General features: G+C 47.7%; 1 protein-coding gene across 1 annotated transcript in view; it reads right to left on the bottom strand.

Moving 5' to 3' along the window:
* Positions 1-14,377, bottom strand: part of LOC147665673 (E3 ubiquitin-protein ligase TRIM39-like) — a gene marked incomplete at its 3' end in the record, with an annotated part of 100,079 nt that extends 85,702 nt beyond the window's left edge. The window contains exon 1 of the mRNA XM_086949606.1: positions 13,954-14,377. Coding sequence (XP_086805732.1) covers positions 13,954-14,358 — 405 coding nt within the window. The remainder of the gene's footprint in view (positions 1-13,953) is intronic.
* Between the last annotated feature and the right edge of the window lie 10,126 nt (positions 14,378-24,503).

Below are 24,503 nucleotides of genomic sequence, written 5' to 3' on the forward strand. Positions count from 1 at the left end.
TCTCGCTAAAGGTGAATCTAGGGGATCCTTTACACAAGCAATGCTTTGCCCAATTCCTAAAAAAGATAAGGATCCTTCCCTTTGCAGAAACTATCAGCCCATCTCATTAATCAATATAGATTGTAAATTTTACACCAAAATCTTAGATATTCGTATTAATAAAGTCATCCCTGATCTTGTCAACATCTATCAGTCTGGGTTTGTCAAAGGTAGATCTATTACTGATAACTCAAGGACTCTCCTTAATATCATACACCTTGCTTCAAAGATGAATTCCCCTGTTGCAGCTATCACATTAGATGCTGAAAAAGCCTTTGATAGGGTCAGTTGGGATTTTATGTTTGGAGCGCTGAGATGGCATGGTTTTAGTCCCCCCAATATTCATTAAATTCAATTGTTGTATTCTGATCCCTCTACTTCTATGTGGGTCAATGGCGTTCAATCTAAATATTTTTCCCTTCATAGAGGAACCAGACAAGGTTGTCCCCTCTCTCCCCTTCTCGCTTTAGAACCTTTCTTGGAAAAAATTCGGTGCTCATCATCCTATACTGGCTTCACATATAAGACTACTGAGATCAAATTTACTGCTTATGCGGATGACATTTTACTTTATCTCTCTATACTGGCCACTTCTTTACCGGCACTTTTCTCTTTACTGCATGACTACTCCTCAGTTTCTGGATACAAATTGAACATAGACAAATCTGAAGTCCTACCTCTTAACACATTCTGCCTCTCTCAATGTTCCAGGGATCTGGCTTTGAATGGAACCCCAGAAATATTAAATGTTTAGGCATCCTTTATGCCAATACAATTAAAGAAACTATTAAACTCAACCATACAGATATACTTAAAAAGGTCTCTTCACTTATAGACGGGTGGTCCCCCCTTTTCTTATCCTGGTGGGGGAGGCTAGCAACGGTTAAAGTGATGCTACTTCCTATTGTTAATTTTTATCTCTCCATGCTTCCTATCTCTCTACCGCATTTTTTCTTCAAAACCATAAATCGCCTTCTAACAAAATTCTTATGGAATAATCGCAAAGCTAGAATTTCTCTCTCTCGCCTCCAACAATCCAAAGATTTAGGTGGGGTCAATTTTTCTAATATTTCTAGATTTCATTCAGCCTTTACTTTAAAACAAATTTGGCCTTTCCGAACAGATTCATCTTCTCCTCCCTTAACTTCCTGGAGCTCATTAGAACTAGCGCAACTCGCTCCTTTTTCTTCCTTACAGCTACTCGCTTATCTCAACCTCCGAAGAAATTTTCTACTCCCATATTTAAAACACTCTAAGGCACTAGCTCTTTCATTGTTTCGCTCCTTTTTCTCACAAGCCAACCTTCACTTTTTAACTCTGATTTGGTGCAACAAGTCTCTAAAGATTAATAATAGAGCGCTTTTCTGGAAAGAATGGTTTGACAAAGGTATCATCACCCATGACCACTTACTTATAGATAATTCCTTGAGATCCTACTCTGACATTCATGACACTTTTCATCTTTCTAACGCACATTCTTCTCAATTTCCCTTGCTTCAACATGCCCTAACCTCTATTATATCTCAGAGTGGTTCCCTAACCACCATTGTCCTGGCTTTCTCACCCCCACCAGATTTTTCTACTCCTTTCAGAGCTGCTGCTATCTATAAAATTCTTTCCCATCCCTCTACTGATAGCTCAAGTTTTAATTTGAGCCTTTTATGGGAGAGTGACCTAGCTCAAGAATTTTCTCTCCAGGTTTGGGATACTATTTGGTCTAAAATACATACGGTTTCTCGTTCTGCCAGCACCACACAGGCTTTTTTTTTTTTTTTACAATAGACTTTTTTTTACTCCTTCTGATTTACATAAATTCAAGTAACTTGAGTCCAAAAAATGTTGGTCCTGCTCACATGCTAATAGTGATCTTCTCCACATGTTTTTTCATTGTCCGTTGGTTAAGTCCCTCTGGTCCTGTATCTGGTCAAAATTAAATGACATCTTAGCCACGGGCTATCCCTTTGAGATTATACATATTTTTTTGGGTGGTTCTTCACCTATAGGGAATGTTCAATGTAATATACGTAAATTTATAGATCTTTATATAGCTATTACTTTTCAGATAATTACAACCAACTGGAAGGATACTTCAAGGATTTCATATAATGCTTGGTGGAACTCGTTATGTCATCACCATAGGCTTGATTGTGCCTTTGCCACCACTGTACCTTTACAAATCAAAAAAGACTTGTTATGGTTACCTTTAACTGATTTTCTTTCTGGACATGTTCCCTGAATTTTACCTTACTTTTACTCCCTTATCTTTAAATGATGTTTATTATTGCATTTCGGAGGCGGGGGTCTGTTCGGCACCTTGTGTGCCTCCTCAATGACAAAATGAGGAGAGAGCGTTCCCTTCGGCAGTAGATTGCGGATCCAGTGCTCTGTAGGCAAATGCGTCCTTTCCTTCTTAGCCCTCCGAATGCCCCACCACAGGCACATTGTTCCACCTTGATCGACCTTCTGCATCTTCAACTCGATTCTCAAGAAAATCAACCAGGGCTGCGAGATCTTTAAGCCGTTTTTCCGCAGCCTGCGCCTGTGGGGAGATTTCCGCCATTGTGACTTCCAACATGGACGTCCTGTCTAAGTTTTCGGTGGTCCGCATGTAGGAGATTTAAGTCGATGACTACCTTGTAGATCTCCACTGCTCATTCGTTTCTGAGTTTCCTTCCTGCTCGGTGCACATGAAGTTTACTGGTTGTCCCCAGTCTTGTCGGGGCTCAGTAGAGTTATTTAGCGGCCCCGAATTTGCTATGAAACTGATAAATGATCGGATTAAGGGGGAATAAGCAGCGGAGCTCCAGCAGAGCATGTCCATCCTAATCGCCTGCGTGGCCACGCCCCAGCATACTGGTGACTCTTGATGCGGTTTTCTGTGACTAGAGCACGATGAAGCTCCAGTTAGAGGCTGTAGATAACAGGGAAGAGTATGGACCCAGGTTGCTTAGGCTCTCACAGAGTCCCTCTGGCTAGGGAATCTGAGAGTTAGCCTATGGAGAGGCTTGATCAGGCGATTCTAGGAGCATAGCCACAGGAGCAGAGTATCCCTCTTTTAGTTTGGGCAAGTCCTGTTATCGCAGACACGGGTCTCTTTGTCTTCTTCAATGCAGGTTGATGCAGAACTGAAGTTCTGGTGTCGGGTGGCCATTAAATCCTAGATTTAGTGGCTTTAGAGGTATGATTTAGTGGCTTTAGAGGTATGGGTGTAAGTGGCCAATGGGCTACTAGTGCCAGTGGCTAATCTGCCCCTGAAGTGACCATGACTGTGTGCAAGTCACCTTCTCTTCCCTGAACCCTCTATTCTAGCACTTTTAAAAATGGTATGAGTCTTTCTCTGCTGTGCAGACCAGGTAGCCCACCCCAGAGGTGGGGCTAGCAGTCTGGGGACGTACACCTCCTGACTATCTAATTTTCCAGCCCACAAACAGCCTAGTTCTGAATACAAATCTATGGTGAACATAGATGGTGTGGGTGGAGTCGAAGGTGGCCAGGAATAGTGACAAATTGTTTGCTAGACATAAGCCTCCTTTGCCAACTCCAGAATAAAGCTACTACTTCCTCTCACCTACTAACAAACATTGCAGTATTGTGGAACTGTCCTTTAAGAGGTGGAGCATGCATCGACAGAGGAACAGACTTAGATCTCAGAGCTATGGTGGGTGTCCACATGTCCCCTTTGCATTCTGGGAAGTGTAGCCCCGCTTTTATACCAGAAAGACAAAAATACAACTCCTAGAATGCAATGAAAAAAGCTAACCATGCTTGGATGCAGAAAATTAGGAACCCATGAATATATACAAGTGCAAAAATAAATTAAAAACGTTTCTGATTCAAAACCTATTGAAGGCCAAATCTGTGTAATACTCACCTTGTAAGCCTCGACAGCCTTTTAAAAATGGCAGACGTCTTCCTCTGCTATTCAGATCAGGCAGACTACCCTAGAGGTCTGGCTTGCCTTCTGAAGGTGCATGCCTCCCATCCAATTTTCCAGACTGCCTGGGTGCAAATGTGTCTGGGGGCAGGAGGATGGCTGTTCCTTCCTTTGGGGAGCAGCCTGGATGCATATCAGAGGTGATGTAGCCTTTGAAGCCTACCGCCTTCATGTGCCACTCCACTAGCCAGCCTGGGAGGGAGGAGGTGTGATCTCCTTTCTGCCCGGGCCTTTGTTCCTGACTCCTGGTAGTGTTCAAACTGCCTGGCAGGGGATCACATTCCTGTCTTCATGACAGCAAGCGTGGGAGGTCAACTGGGGCAACCAGGTAGGCAACCTCTAAGGTAGCCTTCTGGGTGCATGCCACATCGCTCCGTCCACAACATTGTGTTAAGAGTGAGAAGGCAAGTTGTTTGATACCAAACACAACATATTTAGGGGGTACCATAATGGAGCTGGCTACCTCGGGTTTGCCCAGGTTCCAGTCCATGTTATCCTATGGACCGCCGTTCACTTGCAATGTCCTTTAATGGTAAAAGGCATATATAGGGCAATCTAAACTTGCAGTTACATGTCCACCCCTTTAATATATTGCACCCTGCCTCCTGGACGTTAGGAGGTGACTGACCTACATTAAAGACAGTGCATTAATTTTGCCACACATGATGAAGGCAAAGTTGAATTTGAGCAGTTAGCACTCTTCCTGCAGTCTGCAATGGCAGGTCTGTTGTCAGAAGTTAAATTGGGTCACTCAGTGTGGCAGAAACAGAGCTGCAAGCCCTGAGAACCTCTTTACCACCATGCCCTGGGTACCACTGGTACCCTATACTAGGGACTTTTAAGGGGGCAAAGTGCTTGTCATTTGGGGTTGCCAGTTTACACAAACAAACAGTTTTAGGGGGAGCACTGGGGCCACGGCTGACCACTCCAGTGCACTATCAGAGCCATCAGCATTGGAGAAAAAGGTGGGAGGGGTTGACCATGCAAAAAGTGTGTGGGGGTGACCATACATTATTCAATCCCAAGTGTAGGAAAGTGTCTCTTTTTGATATGGCTACCCCCTACTTTTTGCTTGATACTGATGCGGTTTCAAATTAAGGAGCATGGAGTCCCTGCAAATCAGGCCCCCTGTGGCAGATCTCTTTCCCTAAATTGTACCTTTTGTTTCCCAACTGGCACAACTTCAGGACCCCTTGTAAGTCCCTAGTGGATGGTACCCATGGTACCTAGGACTTTGCCACTGAAGCGGGACCCCGAGGATAGCAGCATGAATTGTGCCACCCTAGATTCCCCTCACCGAGACCATGGACACTGCCATTGCAGGAGGGGTGCCTTGGTGCAGACCAAACCGAAGAGTAGACATGGCACACAGCCCTGTGTACCATGCCTGCAGACACCGAAAGGGATATGGGAAAGACAACCCTCAAGCAGGCTTTATAGCCCTAAGGCAGGGTGCACTATATCTCCTACGAGGACGTATCTGCCCCTACAATATCTACGTCCATTCTTGGATATTGTAAGCGCACGGGGAAGACATAGATAATACATGGGGTGGATGTACATGAACAGTCTCCTTATAGGGGTCCACTGAAAACCTACACACACCTGGTGTGGTCCGACTGGTCTTAGCCAGCCTGCCACTACCAGAGGAGTTTCTGACCTCATGGGTTGAGGGCCTGCACCCTTGGAGGTCGAGATCAAACCCTACACCGGGTAAAGGTGTTCACACCTACCCCCAACACCACAGTCGGGAATAGTCGTCTGTGGCGGTAAGCTTCAAAGGCCTTATTGCCTTGGTAATGCGATTCAGGCCTCCCCTCCCACTTTTGGCGAGAGGACAGGTGGGAAGAATAAGAGGTGTATCCCCCTCTGTCAACTCAACCCTCAGGTGCAGGATGCGAAGTGAAGCACATTTATTAGTTTCCTCCATCTTGAAGATGAGAAGACTTGACCTATTAGGTCTAGGGCTCTGTCCCTAGCCCTGTGATGGACATATTAGAGAGTGTAGACAACCTAAGGTAAGGGGCCCAATGGCCATTACCTGTCACTCCCCTGCAATGCCTCTAAATTCAGTGTTTAGGTGGCACCTCTAGGCCCTGAACTTTAGATCAGATGGACAAAGGGAGACGAAAGATGAAGAACCGCTGCAGGCCCTGAGAAGTGCCTTGTGGTGGACTTTGGGCGCAAACTCCTGCCGGTCGTCTCTGAATTCGACAATCATCATCCTCCAGCTCATCTTGTTGTTGCTGTGAGGCTTCATAAAAACATGGAGAGTCGCAGGCCCTGTAAAAATCACCAAGGATCTCTCTTGAGATAGAGGAGCTATCTCCCTGCAGCCGTAGGCACCAAAGAAAGCAAAGTCTAGTACAGCGTCATCTAGCCCCCCAGCCCGATCAATGTCTCCGACACCCAGGAAGAGGTACACCTGCTCTGGAGAGACAACTCTGCCTCTGCACCAAAACGTGAGGCACCAGGACTCACCAAAGTTCCAAGGCACCACTACCCAGGGTAACGGATCCCTTACAGCAAAAACCTAAACAAGCATTTGCAATGCAATAGGTCTCGCAGTTGTTAGAGTTTGAGCCATTGGCATTATAAATGGTACAAAAGGGGGTGGTGATGGACAGAGCATCTGAATCAATCTAACACTCACACCCAGTCAAAAGATCTGGGTTTAATCCATCACCGTGGATGGATTAAACCCAGATCTTTTGACTGGGTGTGAGTGTTTGATTGATTCAGATGCTCCGTCCATCACAACCCCCTTTTGTACCGCTATTGGCATTATAAATGGCACTGTCTTTTATTTAGGTGTTGGTTTTTAAAACGTAAATAAAAGGCATTGTCAATTACAATGCCAATAGGTTAAACTCTCGCAAATGTGAGATCTATTGCATTGCAAATGCTTGTTTATCTTCAAAGAGCAGCACAGTACTCCTAATTTCAGCAAAGGCCCCACAGAACTAACTTGAAGTATTAGAACGAATATATTGAAAAAATAGACTGCGACGACTGGTTTAGAACCCCTTTTTAGTATTAATACACATCAAATGGAAGTATGATTCTAATTGGTGCAAGGAAAAGCTACATTGGCCCTTAATTACTGTAACTTGGAAACCTATTTTGAACAAACACAATGACTAAAAAATTGATAAAAACTGGAAAGAAAAAAAGAATTGCCAGGGTAAAGTACTGGCCCACCAGCCTGGCAGTGAAGTGCACTTTTTAAGGCAAATGTACCCATGTGGTAAGGAAAAATGTCGTCACTCACAGTGCAAGGTGGTTAGTTGCCTTCATGAGCTGCTGCTTTACCCCATGCTATTTGTTGTGGTGATTGGAAGCAGAATGTGAATGACAGCTGAACAGATCCAGGGATGAACACGGTTTAGTAAAATTCCCCTCTACATATGTATTTTTTATTTATGGAAATGAATATCCTAAGGCTGATTAAACAGCTACAGCTGTCTCTGACCAAACCTTAAAAATGAAAAGGGGGTTCACTGGGCTTCATTTTCCTTCAGGATCTGAAGGAGGACAGGTCTGTGATGTTCTTTTGCTGCATTTATTGTTTCTATTGTCAAGTGTTAAGATGAGAGAGGACTAGGGGTGTGTGTGTGTGTGCATGCGGGATGGTGGGGACAGCAATTAATAGAATCTGGCATGGCTGCATAAAATGCATTAAAAGGGTTCAGTAGGTTGTGGACAGAGCGTCCACCACCCCCCCACCCCCCAAAATGGATAGTGGACGCAGCGTTTAGGACCCAGGCCCCGTGGGCCGGGACTTGCACGATCCGGCGGGATGCCAACCTGGGGCAGCCAGAACATATCCGGCCTTCGCACCTTCCGGCCTCACGATTGGCGGGTGACCGGAAGTGCTTCATCGCTGGGCCCACCGTGGGGATAGCCAGGGTGGGGTATACAGACCCAGTGCCACTTGTCCTTTTCTCCCCTGGCCATCCCGGTGGCGTTGCGGACCAGCCCCTACATCCAAGACATGTCCTGCAATCAGAGAGACTTGCAGAATCCGTCCGTTGTAGTTAGTGAGTTCTTTTAGGTTGTCCTTTCACTGTAGGCAACACACCCCTGTTAAATCACCAATCTGAAAAGGAAATGTGGGTTGTGAGCTGAGATTCCTTCTGTGCCAGAAGACACCACAAGTCGGTCAGTCTTGAATATTTGAGGCCTCAAACATATTTCCATGTGTTATGTAAGATAGGTAGAACCAGGACCCTAGAAGTTCCTAGATGGTCGGTGGCTTCAAGCAGAGGGAGGCAGATGCTAAGTATTCTAAAGTGTGCTGACAGTAATGCATGAATGGTAATACTGTTCAAAGAACGTAATGTCATCTTTAGGGATAACTGAGCTAAAATAATGAGATGTGCATAGTGTTGCAAAGAATCTACTCTGGAATATTTAGCTAGTCACCTTCTGACACCAACTAACGACGATCTAAGACCAGGTGTGAGGGAGACACGATTACTAATCTGCCTTCATGCTGGGCTGTGCCACGCCTGGGCTGGGGGATTCATGACTCATAAAGAGGGATAGTTGAGATGTTTTTACATCCCCCTTCCAGATGCTAAAAATGTTGGTCTGATTTGTTTCCATAGCACTTAGAAACCATGAACTAACACAGGTCCCACCCATCCCTGCCTCCACTCTGCTCCGCACACCCGCTGCAGACCCAGTATGCCAGTGTCCAAATCAACATACTAAACTACCAACACCCAGTACCCCACAGTGCTGAGATCACATTGCATACAAGAGGAAATGAGGATGAGCCCTTTAAATGAGGATCTCTTGAAAACTATGATGCTAAAGGAGGGACGATGCCCAGGACTGTACAAATACAGTTTGGTGTTACCTGGTTTAAAAGAAAGGAACTTGTAAAGCAGTAGAATAGGAGTGTGCATGTTGAATATGCTGTGCCAGGAGTTTCCCCTGCAGTCTCCTTTCATGTAGTAAAGATAGGTGGAACGACCATGGCTACTTACATTACAGACCCCCAAAGTGTACATGTCAACATATTGGGAATACCTACGAGTTATTAGAGAGATATATTTCAATTGTCTTTTCTGTTAGCTTTCTTGGGAATGAAGGAAAAAGGATGGGAAAGATAAAATATAATTTAAAGCTAAAAGTCTACCCTCTATTTCACAAGTTTTTGCATGCATGCCATTATGAACTAAGTGATATTCTTCCTGAGCTCATCCTGATCTTTTCGTGGTCTGTGTTCTCTGTGAGAAATAAGGTACTGGGCAAAGATCTGAAAGTCCAGAGCCAAGGTCTGATAGGGCTGAACCAGGACCCCACATCACTGGCACAAGATACTACATAGGTGGCCCACCATCACTCTGTGCTGGCCTACAAATACAGCAACAGCTCATGATCAGACAAGGAAGGTTTAATAATCACACAGTGTTGAGCAGTGTGAAAACATTTCTGGCCAAAGACCACACAGAATATGTCTAGATCACTTTAAGTGCAATGGGTTGCATACATATTTTAGTGGTTCATAACAGCAAAATGGCTATTAATTACTAAGCATGTGTTATGTCACATGTGCAGAGGGAATCTGCACGTATGGGGAATTTGAAATTACCAACAAGGACAATGCAAATACAAAATTAATACACATCAATCAATCAATCATGACATTTGTATAGCGCGCTACTCACCCGGAAGGGTCTCAGGGCGCTGGGGGAGAGGGGTGCGCTACTGCTCGAACAGCCAGGTCTTGAGTTGTTTCCTGAAGGAGAGATGGTCCTGGGTCAGTCGAAGGTGGATGGGGAGGGAGTTCCAAGTCTTGGCTGCCAGGTAGGAGAAGGATCTTCCTCCGGCGGTGGCTCTGCGGATGAGTGGTAAGGCGGCGAGGGCGAGGCTGGTCGATCGTAGCTGGCGGGAGGGCGTGTAGAAGGTCAGGCGGTCGTTGAGGTACTTGGGGCCTAGGTCGTGGAGCGCCTGGTGTGCGTGGGAGAGGAGCCTGAACGTGATCCTCTTGCTGATGGGGAGCCAGTGCAGGTCTCTCAGGTGGCCGGAGATGTGGCTGTGTCGGGGGATGTCCAGGATGAGTCGTGCGGAGGCGTTCTGGATGCGTTGGGAGTCTTTTCTGGAGTTTGGCTGTGGTTCCGGCGTAGAGGGTGTTCCCGTAGTCCAGTCGGCTGGTGACAAGTGCCTGGGTGACGGTCTTCCTGGTCTCGGTGGGGATCCATCGGAAGATCTTACGGAGCATACGCAGGGTGTTAAAGCACGATGAGGAGATGGAGTTGACTTGTCTGGTCATCGAGAGGGAGGAGTCCAGGATGAAGCCCAGGTTGCGTGCGTGGTCCGTTGGCTTGGGAGTGGTGCCCAGGGCAGGGGGCCACCAGGAGTCATCCCAGGCGGAGGGTGACGATCCCAGGATGAGGACTTCCGTCTTGTCTGAGTTCAGTTTCAGGCGAGTGTTCTTCATCCACTCGGCGACGTCTTTCATCCCTTCGTGTAGGGTGGTTCTGGCGGTGGAGGGGTGGTTGGTGAGGGAGAGGATCAGCTGGGTGTCGTCGGCGTAGGAGATGATGTTGAGGTTGTGTTGGCGTGCGATGGCTGCGAGGGGGCTCATGTAGACGTTGAAGAGGGTTGGACTGAGAGAAGTTCCTTGTGGAACGCCGCAAATGACTTCGGTGGCCACGGATCTGAACGGGGGGAGGCGGACTCTCTGGGTTCTTCCGGCGAGGAACGAGATGATCCACTCCAGTGCCTTCTCTTGGATTCCGATGTTGTTGAGGCGCTGTACTAGGGTGCGGTGGCAGACAGTGTCGAACGCTGCAGAGAGGTTCAGGAGGATGAGGGCTGCTGTTTCCCCGCTGTCGAGCAGGGATCTGATGTCATCGGTGGCTGCGATCAGGGCGGTCTCGGTGCTGTGGTTGGCTCGGAAACCGGACTGTGAGGGGGTCGAGGGATCCATTCGCCTCGAGGAAGGTGGCGAGCTGTCTGTTGACGGTTTTCTCGATGACTTTGGCAGGAAAAAGGAGGAGCGAGATGGGGCGGAAGTTCTTGAGGTCGGTGGGGTCCGCTGTAGGTTTCTTCAGGAGGGCGCTGAGCTCGGTGTGCTTCCAGCTCTCCGGGAAGGTGGCGGTGTGGAAGGATGTGTTGATGATGTCCCGTAGTTGGGGTGCGATGATGGCGTCGGCCTTGTTGAAGATGTGGTGGGGGCAGGGGTCGGTTGGTGATCCGGAGTGGATGGTGTTCATCGTGCGGGTGGTGTCTTCGGTGCTGACCGGGGTCCAGTTGCAGAGGGTGGTGGTGGGGGGGGCGTTGGTACAGCGGTTGGGTGCGTGGTCTGTGCGCCGAAGCTGTTGTGTATGTCGGCGATCTTGCGATGGAAGAACGAGGCGAGAGAGTCGCAGAGGTCTTGCGAGGGGGTGATGTTGTTGTTTCCAGCGCTGGGGTTGGAGAGCTATGTGACGATGCTGAAGAGTTCCTTGCTGTCGTGGGTGTTGTTGCCCAGTTGTTCTTTGAATGCCGTCTTCTTGGTGGTGTGGATCAGCTGGTGGTGTTTGCGGGTGGCGTGTTTGAGGGCGGTCATGTTGTCTGGGGTCTGGTCGTGGCGCCAAGCTTTCTCGAGGGTGCATCAGTTCTCCCTGGAGTCCTTGAGTTCGTCGGTGAACCAGGGGGCTTTCTTGCTGCCGGGTCTGCTGGGAGGGTTCTTTAGTGGTGCGAGGTCGTCGGCGCAGGCGGTCAGCCACTGTGTGAGGTTGCTGGCTGCTTCGTTGGGGTCCGTGCTGCCGGGTCTGCTGGGAGGGTTCTTTAGTGGTGCGAGGTCGTCGGCGCAGGCGGTCAGCCACTGTGTGAGGTTGCTGGCTGCTTCGTTGGGGTCCGTGGTGCTGGCGGGAGGGTTCAGGCGGAGGGAGGTGCTGAGCTGCTCGGCGGTGATCTTGCTCCAGCTCCGGCAAGGAATCTGTTGTGGGTGGTGGTGGGTCGTGTTTTTCCTGAAGCTGAAGTGGACGCAGCTGTGGTCAGTCCAGTGTAGTCCGGTGGAGTGGCTGAAGGAGATGTGCTTGCTGGAGGAGAAGACGGGTTAAAGCGTGTGGCCGGCGTACTGGGTGGGGGTGTTCACCAGTTGCTTGAGTCAGAGGTTGGAGAGGTTATCCAGCAGGGTGGTGGTGTTGCTGTCCTTGTTGTTCTCCAGGTGGAAGTTGAGGTACCCTAGGAGGATGTAGTCAGCGGAGGCGAGGGCGTGCGGGCTGATGAAGTCGGCAATGGCGTCGCTGAATTGTGTGCGTGGTCCCGGGGGGGGGTTTGTATATGAGGGTTCCTCTGAGGGTCGTCTTGGGGTCGGTGAGTATCTGGAAGTGGAGGTGTTCGGCGGCGGTGAAGGTGTCATTGGAGTTGGTTGAGATGCGGATGGTGTTCTTGCGTACGATGGTGATGCCTCCTCCCGTCTGGTTCACGCGGTCCCTCAGGGTGATCTTGTATCCGTCCGGGATGGCTATGGCGATGTCGGGTGTTGAGGAGGCGTTCATCCAGGTTTCTGTGAGGAAGGCGACGTCTGGAGATGTAGTGTCGAGCAGGCTCCAGAGTTCCACGCCGTGTCTGTGGAAGGAGCGTGTGTTGAGCAGGATACACTTGAGGTGGTTGCTGCTGGTGCTCGGCTTGGCGGGTGCGGTGCAGGTCCGGAGGCAGGTGAATTTGCAGGCTTGGCAGGTGATGGGTCCGTGGGTGCATTTCGGGGTGGCTTGGTAGCAGGCCGGAATTCGACCGGCGTTGAGTGCATTGAGGGCGGTGGCGTCGTAGGTCCATCGTGTGGTCTGGCGTCAACGGGGGCCATGGGGTCTGGCGCTGGGAGCGGTCCAGGCGCGGACGGGCGTAGACGGGCTGGCCTTTGGCGCGGCTTTGGCGCACAATCGGCGCACCTGCTGCGCGCGTACGCCGTGCGGCCTCCATATGAGGGGCTGAGGGAGGGAGGAGCAGCTGGGAGGCGGGAGCGGGGTGGCGAATGGGGGCGTCGGGGTGGAGCCGCAGGGAGCAGCGGCGGGAAACGAGGGCGAGGCGGGGGGCACAGAAGGCAAGGGGGAGCGAGGGGAAAGACCAAATGACAACTCAAAATAAAATATAAAGAAAACAAAACAAAAATGGGAACAGAAGGCAAGATGGGAACAAGGGGGATACTAAAGAAACAAAACAGGGGTAAAACGGCGAACTTACAGCGGGGGAAAAAAACGGCGAACTCACAGGCACAGAAATGCAGGAGGAACCAGCGGGCAGAGCGCAGCACACGGCTCGAGGAGGACCGCGCGGTGGCTAGGGGGGCGACCTACCTGGTGACAGGGTCACATCAGATAGAAGAAGTGCCATTGTATCATATCCCCCTAGCCCCTCCCACTATCCGCATCCCCTAACTCAATTTGATTAGTACTTGCACTTAATTTTTTTCCATTTAACGCACTGGCTGGTGCTTTATTTGCACCAGCGCTATTGGTATTTCAGAAGGGGCCACACAAGCGTCTGAGGCCCCTTCTGAAATACTAAGGTGCCCAGGAGGCAAGCAAAGGCCCATTGCGCCCCCATGGCACTTTATACGTAATACGGCCCCTGGAGTTCTGTATTTCTTCCATTACATTGCAGTATTGAGGAACTGTACTTTCAAAGGTGGTGTGTGCATTGACACAGGAACAGACTTCAATCTCAGTGAGTATGGTGGGTGTCAATATTTTCTCTTTGCATTCTGGAATGTGTAATTTGTCTTTTATACATGAAGACAAAACTACAAGTCCCAGAATGCAATCAAAAAGACTTGCAATGGAGCAGCTAACTATGCTTAGATGCTGAAACATATGAACCCATGAATATACAGGTGCAATGAGAAAATAAAAACTTTTTTTGAATCAGAACCTTTGGAAGGCCAAATCGGTGGCACACAGGCCTTGTAATCCTTGGCAGCCTTTGAAATGATATGCATTTGGGGAGGCCCCCACCCAATCACACATCTATATTTTACTCACCTTGTACTCCTGGGCAGCCTCTCGCATGGGAAGTACTGAGTGAGCCTTGTGGTCTCTGGACTCGCGGCAGATCACGCAGATGGGCTCCTGGTCATCTTCACAGAACAGTTTCAGCTTCTCCTCGTGTTCTCCGCATAGATTCTCCCCCTGGGCGGTCGTACTCGGGGTGTGAAGCTCTTTCAACAGTTCCACTATGTTTCCCAGCTGTCTGATGGGCCTTAATGTTTTTTTCTTAGAGGTTTCTCTGCACTGGGGGCAGGGGAAGTCTGTCTGCAGCCCCTCCCAGCACCGAGTGATACAAGGCAGACAGAAGACATGTCCACACTCCAAAAACACGGGGTCAGTGAAATATTCCAGGCAAACGGAGCAGGAAAACTCCTCCTTGAGCCGTTTCTTTGCCGCCATTTTTCTAGAGATAAGTTTCGTTTCTGAAAAAGTGTGAAGTGGGCGTGTCTCTATTCTCTCACGGCACTCCCAGGGTTCACTGTGCTGAGCAGCCGGGGTGGGAGTGTCTGCAGAGAGACAGGAGCGTCTTCCTCTGAAGCGGCGTGGCCTCATCTGTAACTGGGAGTGTCTACAGCTGACACAGGTGTATGTGGCAGGGGCTCCAGGTTCCAAGGTGGGAGTAACTCGGGGTAGAAGTGGGAGTAGCTCCAGTTACCTATAGGATTTATGTGTAAGTGGGCGTGGCTCCAGTTGACCTGGTTCTATCGGTAATTCTGGTTCTGTCTTCCTGATTGTGCTGGAACACGCCCCTCGAGGGGCGGAGATTCCCCTTCCCTATAGTTGAAAAGTGAAAGGGGTGTAATTCTAGTCAAGATCGTAGGTCATAACTTTCTGTGCGTGTTTTAGCTCGTGCCCTGGCTGCAGTTCTAATAAAAAGAAAAAGATAATGAAAAGTGCCCTCTGGGCAAGTTCCAGCCCAGAGGGCACATACTCTAGGAGCGCTTTACATGAGCACACGTTACATTACACATGTTGGGAGTTATTTAAGTACAGGCAGATTTAATTTTTGTCCAGAATCACAGGATGGTGAGCCGAGACTGGAGCCTCGCTCCCCAGTTTCCTTAGCAGCAGCTCTGTCCGTCAGACCACACCCTGACCTGCCTGACCCGCCCCCTTCTCACACCGACCCACCTGGGACAGGCGAGGTCTCTGCAGAATGGATTTTAAGAGGCGAGCGACGGAGAATAAATACTACTCCTGTTTATTATTACTGTGTAATGGCCAGGGCTCGGATTACTTACAGAACACCGCTTGAAAATAGCGTGTCTGAATGCAGTCTGGATATTTGGATGGACAGTATTTTGGGGGATTTCAGTGACAATACACGGATGTATGTGCCATGATCTAAAACTATTAACAGTGTCTTGTACTATATTATATTATATAAATATATATATATATATATTACCTACTGGCCAGTAGGTAGTTATAGTTAGGACCTAGTTTCCATAGGAAATCCACAACATTCTATTTAAAATAACTTTGGCGCTGGTGGACGAATCTTCGTGAATTTCTCCAAGAAAATGGCCTTCTCCGCTCCTTCCCTGAAAGTTTGGGGTGATTCGTCAAGTGGGGGCCGAGAAAAAAGGGGGGTCCCAAAACGTGTTTTCCCCATGCAATTTTCCATAGGGACCTTTAGCCAGGGCTACAGCCCGAACGGCTGAACGGAATTACACCAAATTTGGCAGAGAGGTAGAGTTCGGTTCGCAGATTGTGCTTTTTCTTAAATGGTGTAAATCCGTTCAGTAGTTCCTGAGAAAATCGACAGTAAAATCATAGTGATATCTATAGACGAATTACTATACGCATACAGAAATCCGTACAATTACGAGCACGAGCTGCATGCTGAATGGTTGTCAACTGTCTGTCAACACTCCAAACCAGGAAGTGTTGGCAGCCATCTTGTGCCTCGGTAGAACCGAGGCACAAGAAAACAGAAAAAGAAACGCGAAAAACACGAAAAGGGGGCAGGGTAGAAACACCCTGACGCCTAGGCCTGCTTAGGGGGTCCCACAAGGACCCCCAAGGCCAAAAAAAGATATATATATTTTTAAAAATCGCGGGGTACGCGTACCTTGCCGATCCCCCCAAAAAAGAGCATACATCCCCCCAATCCTGATTTTTTTCAGGGGGTTACTTAATATATTAGCAATATCAATCTCACAAGATAATTTGTTTTCTCTGTTATGTTGCAGTATAAAGTCTCTAATTTGGAGGTACTTGAAAAAGTCTCTCCATTCCAAGTGATACTTTTCTCGTAAATCCTCAAAAGAGTATAACCCTTCAGAGGAAAACATACATCCTATGTGGGTGATTCCCGCAACCTTCCATCTGTTCATGCATACCTCGCTAAATATTTCAGGTAGGACGGCGTTATTTTGAAGAGGGGAATAAAAAGATATACGTCCTATACCAAGTAGTTTTCTCACAGCTTTCCATACTTTGAAAGATCCCAAGAGTGTTTTTAACCTGACTTTTTTATGGTAGCTGTCAAAAAGGTGTCTCCATAGATAGCCCGTACTTTTGTGACCCAAGATTAGTTGGAAAATAGACGGGCAGCTGTTGTCCATTGGTGTTTCTATCCCATCGAGATAAAGGAGCTCCTGACTATATAACAAGACTGTTGCCCAGTAGTGTACCCTTAAATGCGGGAGGGAGAGTCCTCCTTTTTCTTTTGGGAGCGTCAAAGATTTATAAGCGCAGCGGGGTTGGGTGTAGGACCAAAGAAAGCTTGAGAAAGCGTGCTCCATTGTTTTAAACCAGTGGTCTGAGATTTCCAGATTTATAGCTCTGAACATGTACAAGATTTTTGGGAAATGGACCATTTTTAGTGCATTTACCCGACCGATCAACGATAGGTGTAAGTTATTGATACGGCGGAGGTCTTTTTGCATTGTATCTACTAAGGGCTTCCCGTTTAAGTCCACTAGGTTTTCTAATTTGGATGTGATGGTTACCCCTAGATAAGTAGCTTTATCTGTTACCCGAGGGTCTCTCAGATCACACTTGCTGTTTAATATGATTTGTGTCTTTCCTTGGTTCAGTGCATATCCTGCGAGTTTCCCAAAAGTTTTTGCCTCTGTTTCAATTATAGACATGGCCGAATTTGGATCAGCGGTCACTATGGCGATGTCGTCGGCAAAGGCTAGTGTTTTTGTTAGATATCCTTGGGTTGAAATGGGAGCTATGTCCCCGTTGCTTTCCAATCGTCGAATAAACGGATCTATGTAGATTGCGGATCGCAACGGGGAGCAGGGGCATCCCTGCCTAGTGCCTCTTGTAATTATCAATTCTTTGGTGAGGTTACCGTTAACCATAACCGAGGCACGGGGGTTGATATACAATTTCTGGACAGCCCTATGAACCCTTGTTTAAATCCCGCCCGGGGCATTGCCTGCCACAGGAAAGGCCAGGAGACCCTATCGAATGCCTTCTGGGCATCGAGAAGTACTAGCGCCATAGGGTCTCCTGCCACCTCAGTGTTGTCGAACAGGCTGATCACTCGCCGAGTGTGATTTGTGGTTTCCCTCCCGGGGACAAAGCCGTGCTGGGATTCAGATATGATTTTATGGATAATAGGTGAGATGCATTTAGCTAATAATTTAGAGTAAATCTTTGAATCAACATTTATTAGGGTGATAGGACGATATGACCCCATCAAATCAGTGGGTTTTTGTTTTTTGGGAAAGATGACAATTTTTGCCCTGGACCATGAAATGGGAGGCTGCCCTCCTCTAAATATGTGTATACATAGATCTAATAATATATTTTTACTTGGTCCAGGAATACTGTATAAAATTCCAGAGGGATAGCGTCTAACCCAGCTGCTTTCCCTCGGGGGAGATCCTTCACAGTTTTTATGACTTCGTCTAAATTAGGGGCTACCTCCAAGTTTCCTTGATCAGCTGAATTAAGTTTGTTAAAATTATCCATTTCCAAATATTCATTGATCTTTCCCAGTTCTACTTCAACCTCTTCTTTATATAAAGTGCTATAAAAGCGCCAAAATGCTTCTCTGATCTTTTCAGGGTCGGATATCCTGCCCTCTACTGGATCCTGTATCTCCCTTATGACATTCTGAGATGTCTGTTGTCTCATCCGAATAGCCAACTGATGGCCGACTTACTCATTAATTTCATATACTTTTTCACGGTTGGCGGTAGCTTTTTGAACCGCTTTAGTAGTATAAATATTTGTTATTGCCGCTTTGGCGATTGCCACCTGGTTTTGAACATTAGTTATTTCTTCTATAGTAGAAGAGCCTCTTGTTACATTTATCAGGTTTTCCTCAGCCCCCCTTAACATTTCTTGTAGTGCATTTAGTGACTCTCTCGCTTTCTTATTGGATCTTAAAAAATATTGGATTGTTTCTCCCCTAATTCCTGCTTTCAAGGCATTATGTTAAAGTCCCCACAAATTATTAGTGGTAGAGGCCAGTGAGTAAGTTTGTTCGATACCTGATGTATAGCTGAGGGGTCATCAGTATTATTCCCGTAAATAGAGCAGATGGTTATTGGCTGGGATTTTCCAGGTTTATATTCTGTGATCACCCATCTCCCGTGTTTATCCCACTTAGTTCTAGTGAAGTTATTCCCTACACCTGCACCTTTTGCCAGAATTGCTGCCCCTCTAACCCGAGCACCTTGTGTGGTGGCACCTATCACATTGTAACCCAATGATTTTAGCATATGCGACTGAGAACCCTCAATATGGGTCTCTTGAAAGCAGACTATAGTAGCACCTATAGACTGTAGTCCGACTGTTACCAGTTGCCTTTTTTTCACATCATTTAATCCACATATATTTAGTGACAGAATTTTTAACACCCCCATCTTATCATTCTATGTGTCTCTATGTATCCTTTTTGAAGAGAAGGCCATAAAATGGCTAGAAGTTTCCTTTTTATTGAGAGCAGAAGAGATATGCCTAACCTGGCCCTGGTTCCCCCTCCTCCCTTTCTCCCCCTCCTCCCCCCCACCCCGGCCACCTATGAAGGTTACCTGGCTCCGGTCGAGCCAGGGGTGTGACATCCGGCGTGCAGAACACGGTGAGCCCACCTGAGTCCCCCCCGAACATTCCAAATATCCTGTCAAACATGAGCTGACAAATTAATACACATAAGAAAAAGAAGGGAAAGAGAAAGAGAGAAAAGAAAGATAAGAAAGAAGAGAAGTGGTCTATAAGTGAGTCTCTAAGCATTTGAGTAGCCATTATTTTTGTCCAGAGATTTCATCTAAGTAGGTTTTAGCCTGTATCTCAGACACAAAGCTACGAGTATGTCCTTTATGTACAATTTTCAATCTTGCTGGGTTTTGAAGAAAAACTGTTGCGCCCAACTTCTGGAAAGGATCAAAGAGTTGTCGCAAGCGCCATCTTCGCTCCACGGTAGCGTGTGCGAAGTCGGGCCTGGTGAAGACTGATATACCATCCAGGGTCCTTTTGCTGGTAGGCCTGGCCAGGTCATAGAAAGCTTGTCGAAGCAGGAAATTCCCAAAGAAAACTAGCATTGCTCTAGGATGTTGTTGAGTAGCTGCATTACGATTTTTAATCATCAGAGGAAACCGATGGGCTCTTTGAATTTCCCTGTCCAGATCCCAGGCTTGTAGTTCAGGAAAAGCTTTTTGCAGGAAAGTGATCATGAATTTCCTTGGGTCCTCCTTCTCGATGCCCTCTGGTATTCCTAGGAAGCGAAGATTGTTTCGTCGCTGACGATTTTCCTGCTCTTCTAGCTTCCACATAATGTCCTTGACCGCGGCTTCATGTTCCTCAGTTTTGGTTTGAAGAGAAGTGACATCTTTCTCCAGCTGTTCCGTTCTGTTCTCGACTGCTGTCATTCTGTCGGCGATCTCCGCACAGGTCTTGCCAACTTTTCTGACTGCCCCTTGAAGCTTTTTGGCAGCCAGGCGGGATCTGCGGTTATCAAATTTGGCCTCTGCTTGGAAGTTTTTGATAGATTGTAGGATGTCGATCAGACTGGGCTCTTTGGGTCCTTCCTCAAATGGTTCTTTTGTCTCAACATCCACACTTATGATAGTTTGATTTCCCCCAGATGCATTTATGGAGTCGGAACAAAACAAAAGTGGAGGTGTCCCGTTGTAATCCCATTTTAGTTCTGGGATGCTCTCTTTATCCGATGAAATATGTTCGTTTCTGTGGCGGTCTCTGTCTTTCTTTTTCTGCAATTTTTTGGAGAGAGGCAGGTGTTTCTGTGAGTCAGGGTTGGAGCTATTATACCAATTGCCGCCCTCCTCCTCACTAGACAAGGATATGCTAACATCAGACATTACTGATTCATCTGTGAGAGAGTAATACAGATCTGTTTTGTCTGGGGTGTTAGGTATGTCCTCCTGCGGTCTTTTAGTCAGCAGCCCTTGTATAGGACCCATTCCTTCAGCGCCCAGCGAGCGGCCTGGCGATGATGGACGAGAGGGATCGGTAATATTACTCTCAGATTCGATAAGAGGTGGTAAATCCTGCTGATTCACTGGATCCCCAGGTAGTTTCCCCTTCTCGGTTAATGCCGTGTGACTTGCAATATTTTTTAACGGGTGAATCAATGCCCCAAAACTGGCTGTTATCAAAGGTTGAAATACATCGGTGATATTTTTTTATCTGCTTCCTTTTCTGTGCGGCCCGGGCCTTTTTTGCCACTATAACTATTCCCGGTGTTAGAGTCAGTTACAGGTTTTAATAATCCATCTTTTCTCCCCATTACTTTTTCGGTGGCCTTGTTCTTAGCTAACTGTGAAGCTTCTGGTTTGGGTGCCTTCTGTTGGGTAGATGCTGAAGCAGAGCCCTGCTGCGCGCTAATGTTTGTATTACAGTTGCTTTTCGGCTTAATAACGCGGTTTCCCTTACCCGACATGTCTTATTCCTCTTCAGCGATGTAGACGGCAACTTGCGTGGCGCTCCTCTTCTCCTTAGCCGGTTTACTTTTTACGCGGCGGCTGTACAGCGTTCTCCTCGTGGCCGATTTCAGTGCGTGTCTGTGCTTTCCGCTGAGTAATCCGTTGCTCAGTTGATCAGAGGGCTTGCCCAGGTCTAACGCGATCCTGGATGCCAGAGCATGAAAGAGCTCTCTGATGAGTAATCTTAGAGTGAGATCCCGGCTGTCCGACCAGCGTATGCGGGTGAGTGATATGGATAGCGGCTTCTTCTGCTGGGAGTCAGGCATACCGTTTTATCAAGGCTTTGATACGGTTTATCTATTCGTTTACCATCTGCTCCTTCTCTCCCGTGTTTCCGACATCTTACATGTCATTACTCTTACTCTTAGTAAAAAGGAAATCTTTCAGGGAGAGCTCGGCGGAGCTCCACCAGGGGATGTCAGTCGGACGCCATCTTCCTTCCCGAGTCCAAGCACTCTGATCTGTCTCCTTAATCATTCCAAGCTAAAATCCTAGAAAAACACATTATGAGATGAGTATCTGGAATTTCACAATCTCCTGCACTTGTCTCAATTGGATTTCCTCCATGGAAAACCTGAAAGAGACATTAGACGGGGATGGGACTACAGCACTCATCCTTTTGGATCAGAGTGCTGCTTCTTACATGGTATCACACACTGCTTTTCTCAGGAGACTCTAGAAATGTGGGATTACTGGTAAGGACCATCACTGGCTCACATCCTTTTTGGATCTTTTCAGGTCATTTCAAACCTTATGCATCCACAACACACTCTATAATTTGTGGAGAGCCAAAGGCTCTTTTCTGATGCTTTTTAATGTCTATGTCCACGTTTAAGTGGGAATAGTGGAATCTTTGAGCTTTTCCATTATCTCTAATGCGGACAATACTCAGATAGTGTTTTTCTTGACTCTGGACTCACTCACAGCTCAAACTCTGGAAGCCGTTACCCATTGGAAGGGGCTGAATTGCCTTAAACTCAATAGCAGCAAAAAGTCAGATTTTGATAGTTGGGAACCAACCAAGACTGTGGGTTTCACCTTGGTGACTGGAGGTATTAGGGTCCTTGCTGGAGGTCAAAAGGGTGGTGATGAATTTGGGAATATGGCTAGATAAGGAATTGAGATTTGTCACTGTAAGAGGCTGTTGCTCTGGGATGTTGAGGTGCTCCAGGAAGATTCTCTGGCACCTGCCTGCATCTACCCAAAGGACCATTGTGCAGGCACTGATCATATCACACATAGATTATGGCAATATTTTGTATCTGGGAGCTTCGCAGGTCTCAACAAAAGACTCCAAAGAACCCAGAATGCAGCAGTACAACTCTTTGGCGACATTTCAAGTACGGAACGGTCTCGACTCAGCTGAGAGACCTCTACTGGCGGCCTCTGGCACAGTGCATCGAATTCAATGCACTTGATTTGTCTATGGAGCACTTTCACAATCGGGCCTCATTATCTGAGCCCCTTTGTGACTCCTTACTGTCTTTCTAGATCCTTACATTATGTTAATCTTAGCCTGGCTCAGGTACCATGGATTTACAGCACCAGACCGGGAGGACGCTCCTTTAGGTATTTGGCCCCAAAACTAGAGAACGCCCTACCCCTCTACCTCCACTTTAATCCGACAGAGACATTATTCTGCAAGCATCTGAAGACTTGGCTGTTTTAAAAGGCGACGTTTGCTTCTGATGGCTGAAATTCTATTTGGGTAAACATGCATTTTATAAATATTTACAATAGTAAAATAAATCTGGGCGTGCGTGAGCATTTTGAATCTGTCCTTCTGCAAGAAGGCAGTCAGCAGGTAGAGATCTTTGATAGATCAAAAGTTTCCATTCATCTTCGGCACAAGAATATAACAAGAGTAACAACTCTTCCATATTTCAGAGTCAGGAACACTCTTAATGACTCCTTGCATTAGAATGGGTAGATGCACCTTCGAGAGACGATTCAATGCGGGAGGAAGGTGTGGGGGGTGAGGGTGAAATAAGGGCAAAGCTGCTGAACCATTTGGAGAACTCATTTGTCAAGCTTGATGGCTCACCACTCTGGGAGAAAGCGCTGGATGCTGCCTACAAGGGTGGTTGTGAGCTACTAATTGTGAGAAGTTGGCCTGGTATGTAATGCTCACTAATTCTAGTGATCACTGTGTACCATGCCAAACAACCCTTATGATGATTGGTTGTAAGTCAACCTTATAGACCAGTTATCCTAGTGGTAACGTGGACAAAGCAGTCTTAGGCTAAACTCTGAAAGGCATGTGAAGCCAGCTGTATTACCATTCACAACCCCCTTGAATACCAAATGAAAGGACACCACACAGATATATATTGAAAATATATATATGGATTTATTAACTAAAAGTATCCCCTGGACTCTTTATGAGCACAGAAGCACAAGCGTTAAAACACAAGACAATTTAAAATACACAAAAGTTGCACAATATGGATGAGCCCTAGAAGCCACCTAAACCATATACTAAGAAAGTGGTATAAGAGATACCAATCGGAAAGGAAACAGGCCTAGGGCCTTGGGAATCGCTGGAGCTGATCGGAACTAGCAGTGACTAAGTCGGGAAAGGCCTGCGGGACTCGGGTGCAATGTTTAAAGTGCACGCACTCACCAATACAAAGTCTATGGTGCGTAAAAAGTACAAAGTTAGTTAGTTCGGAACCTTCCGGGTGACCTAGAAAGCTGAAACTTGAGACACAGGCCCTAGAGATGTGTACCAATGTAGGAACACCGGCGGAGTTGAGTTACCTCACCCACAGGAAGCGGGTGCACAGGGTCGATGTAGTGTCGGGTTTCGTCATGCTGGTCGATGGTGCTTGGAGCTGAAGATGCTGCAGGCGGCTCGATGTGAAGAGTTCCGGTGGATCCAAGGGTGGATCTGTAGATGTGAAGACCTGAAAGCAGAGGGGACAATGTTCAAAGTCACTAGCCAGTGACTATCGTGGAACCAGGTTGGAACCAGGCGATGTCGGGTGCAAACAGGCGTTGAGGTGTAGCTTCTCTCTGCAGCCACGTAGACACCGGGGGTCGAGGACGTCCAGGAGTCGGTCACAAGCTGTTCCACGCAGGCTTCTCGCTGTTGGCGGTGTCGGCAACTTGATCGGAGCAAACAGGCCTTGGCTAATGCAAGCCACGCAGGAATCGCAAAATGCTTTCCACTCGGACCAGCAAGGTCAGAGCGGGGGCTCCTTTCTACAGGAGCTAGGGCAAGTCTGGAGCAACCAGACCCGCAGTGTAGTTCGTCGGTTTCGTTGCCAAGATGGCCGCTGACCACGTGGCTTGTGGCCGGGATGGCGTGTTGAGTGGCACAATGCAGAAGGGCCCCACGCAGATCGTGGAGGTGCTGGGGGGCTGATCTTCGGTGCAAGGGCTGCTCGGTGGTGGGGGTTCTCAGTCACCAAAACACAACGTCGAGGGTGCCTCGGTTGCTGCGCTGTCAGCTCTTCGGGTGTCTTCCAAGATGGCCGGTCCCACGTCTCTCGGTGCCTCCATGGGTCCCTTCTTTGCAGGGACTGTGGATCGGGCTTGGAGAAGTCTGGGAGTCTGGGTCCTGTCAGGCTCTGGGCTCGGGCTCTGGCGGGAGGCGGCGGCAAAGCAGACGTCGAGTTGCTGGTTGGTGCCTGT

This window comes from Lissotriton vulgaris, unplaced genomic scaffold (genome assembly GCF_964263255.1).
Source record: "Lissotriton vulgaris unplaced genomic scaffold, aLisVul1.2 SCAFFOLD_4546, whole genome shotgun sequence".
Lineage (NCBI taxonomy): Eukaryota > Metazoa > Chordata > Amphibia > Caudata > Salamandridae > Lissotriton > Lissotriton vulgaris.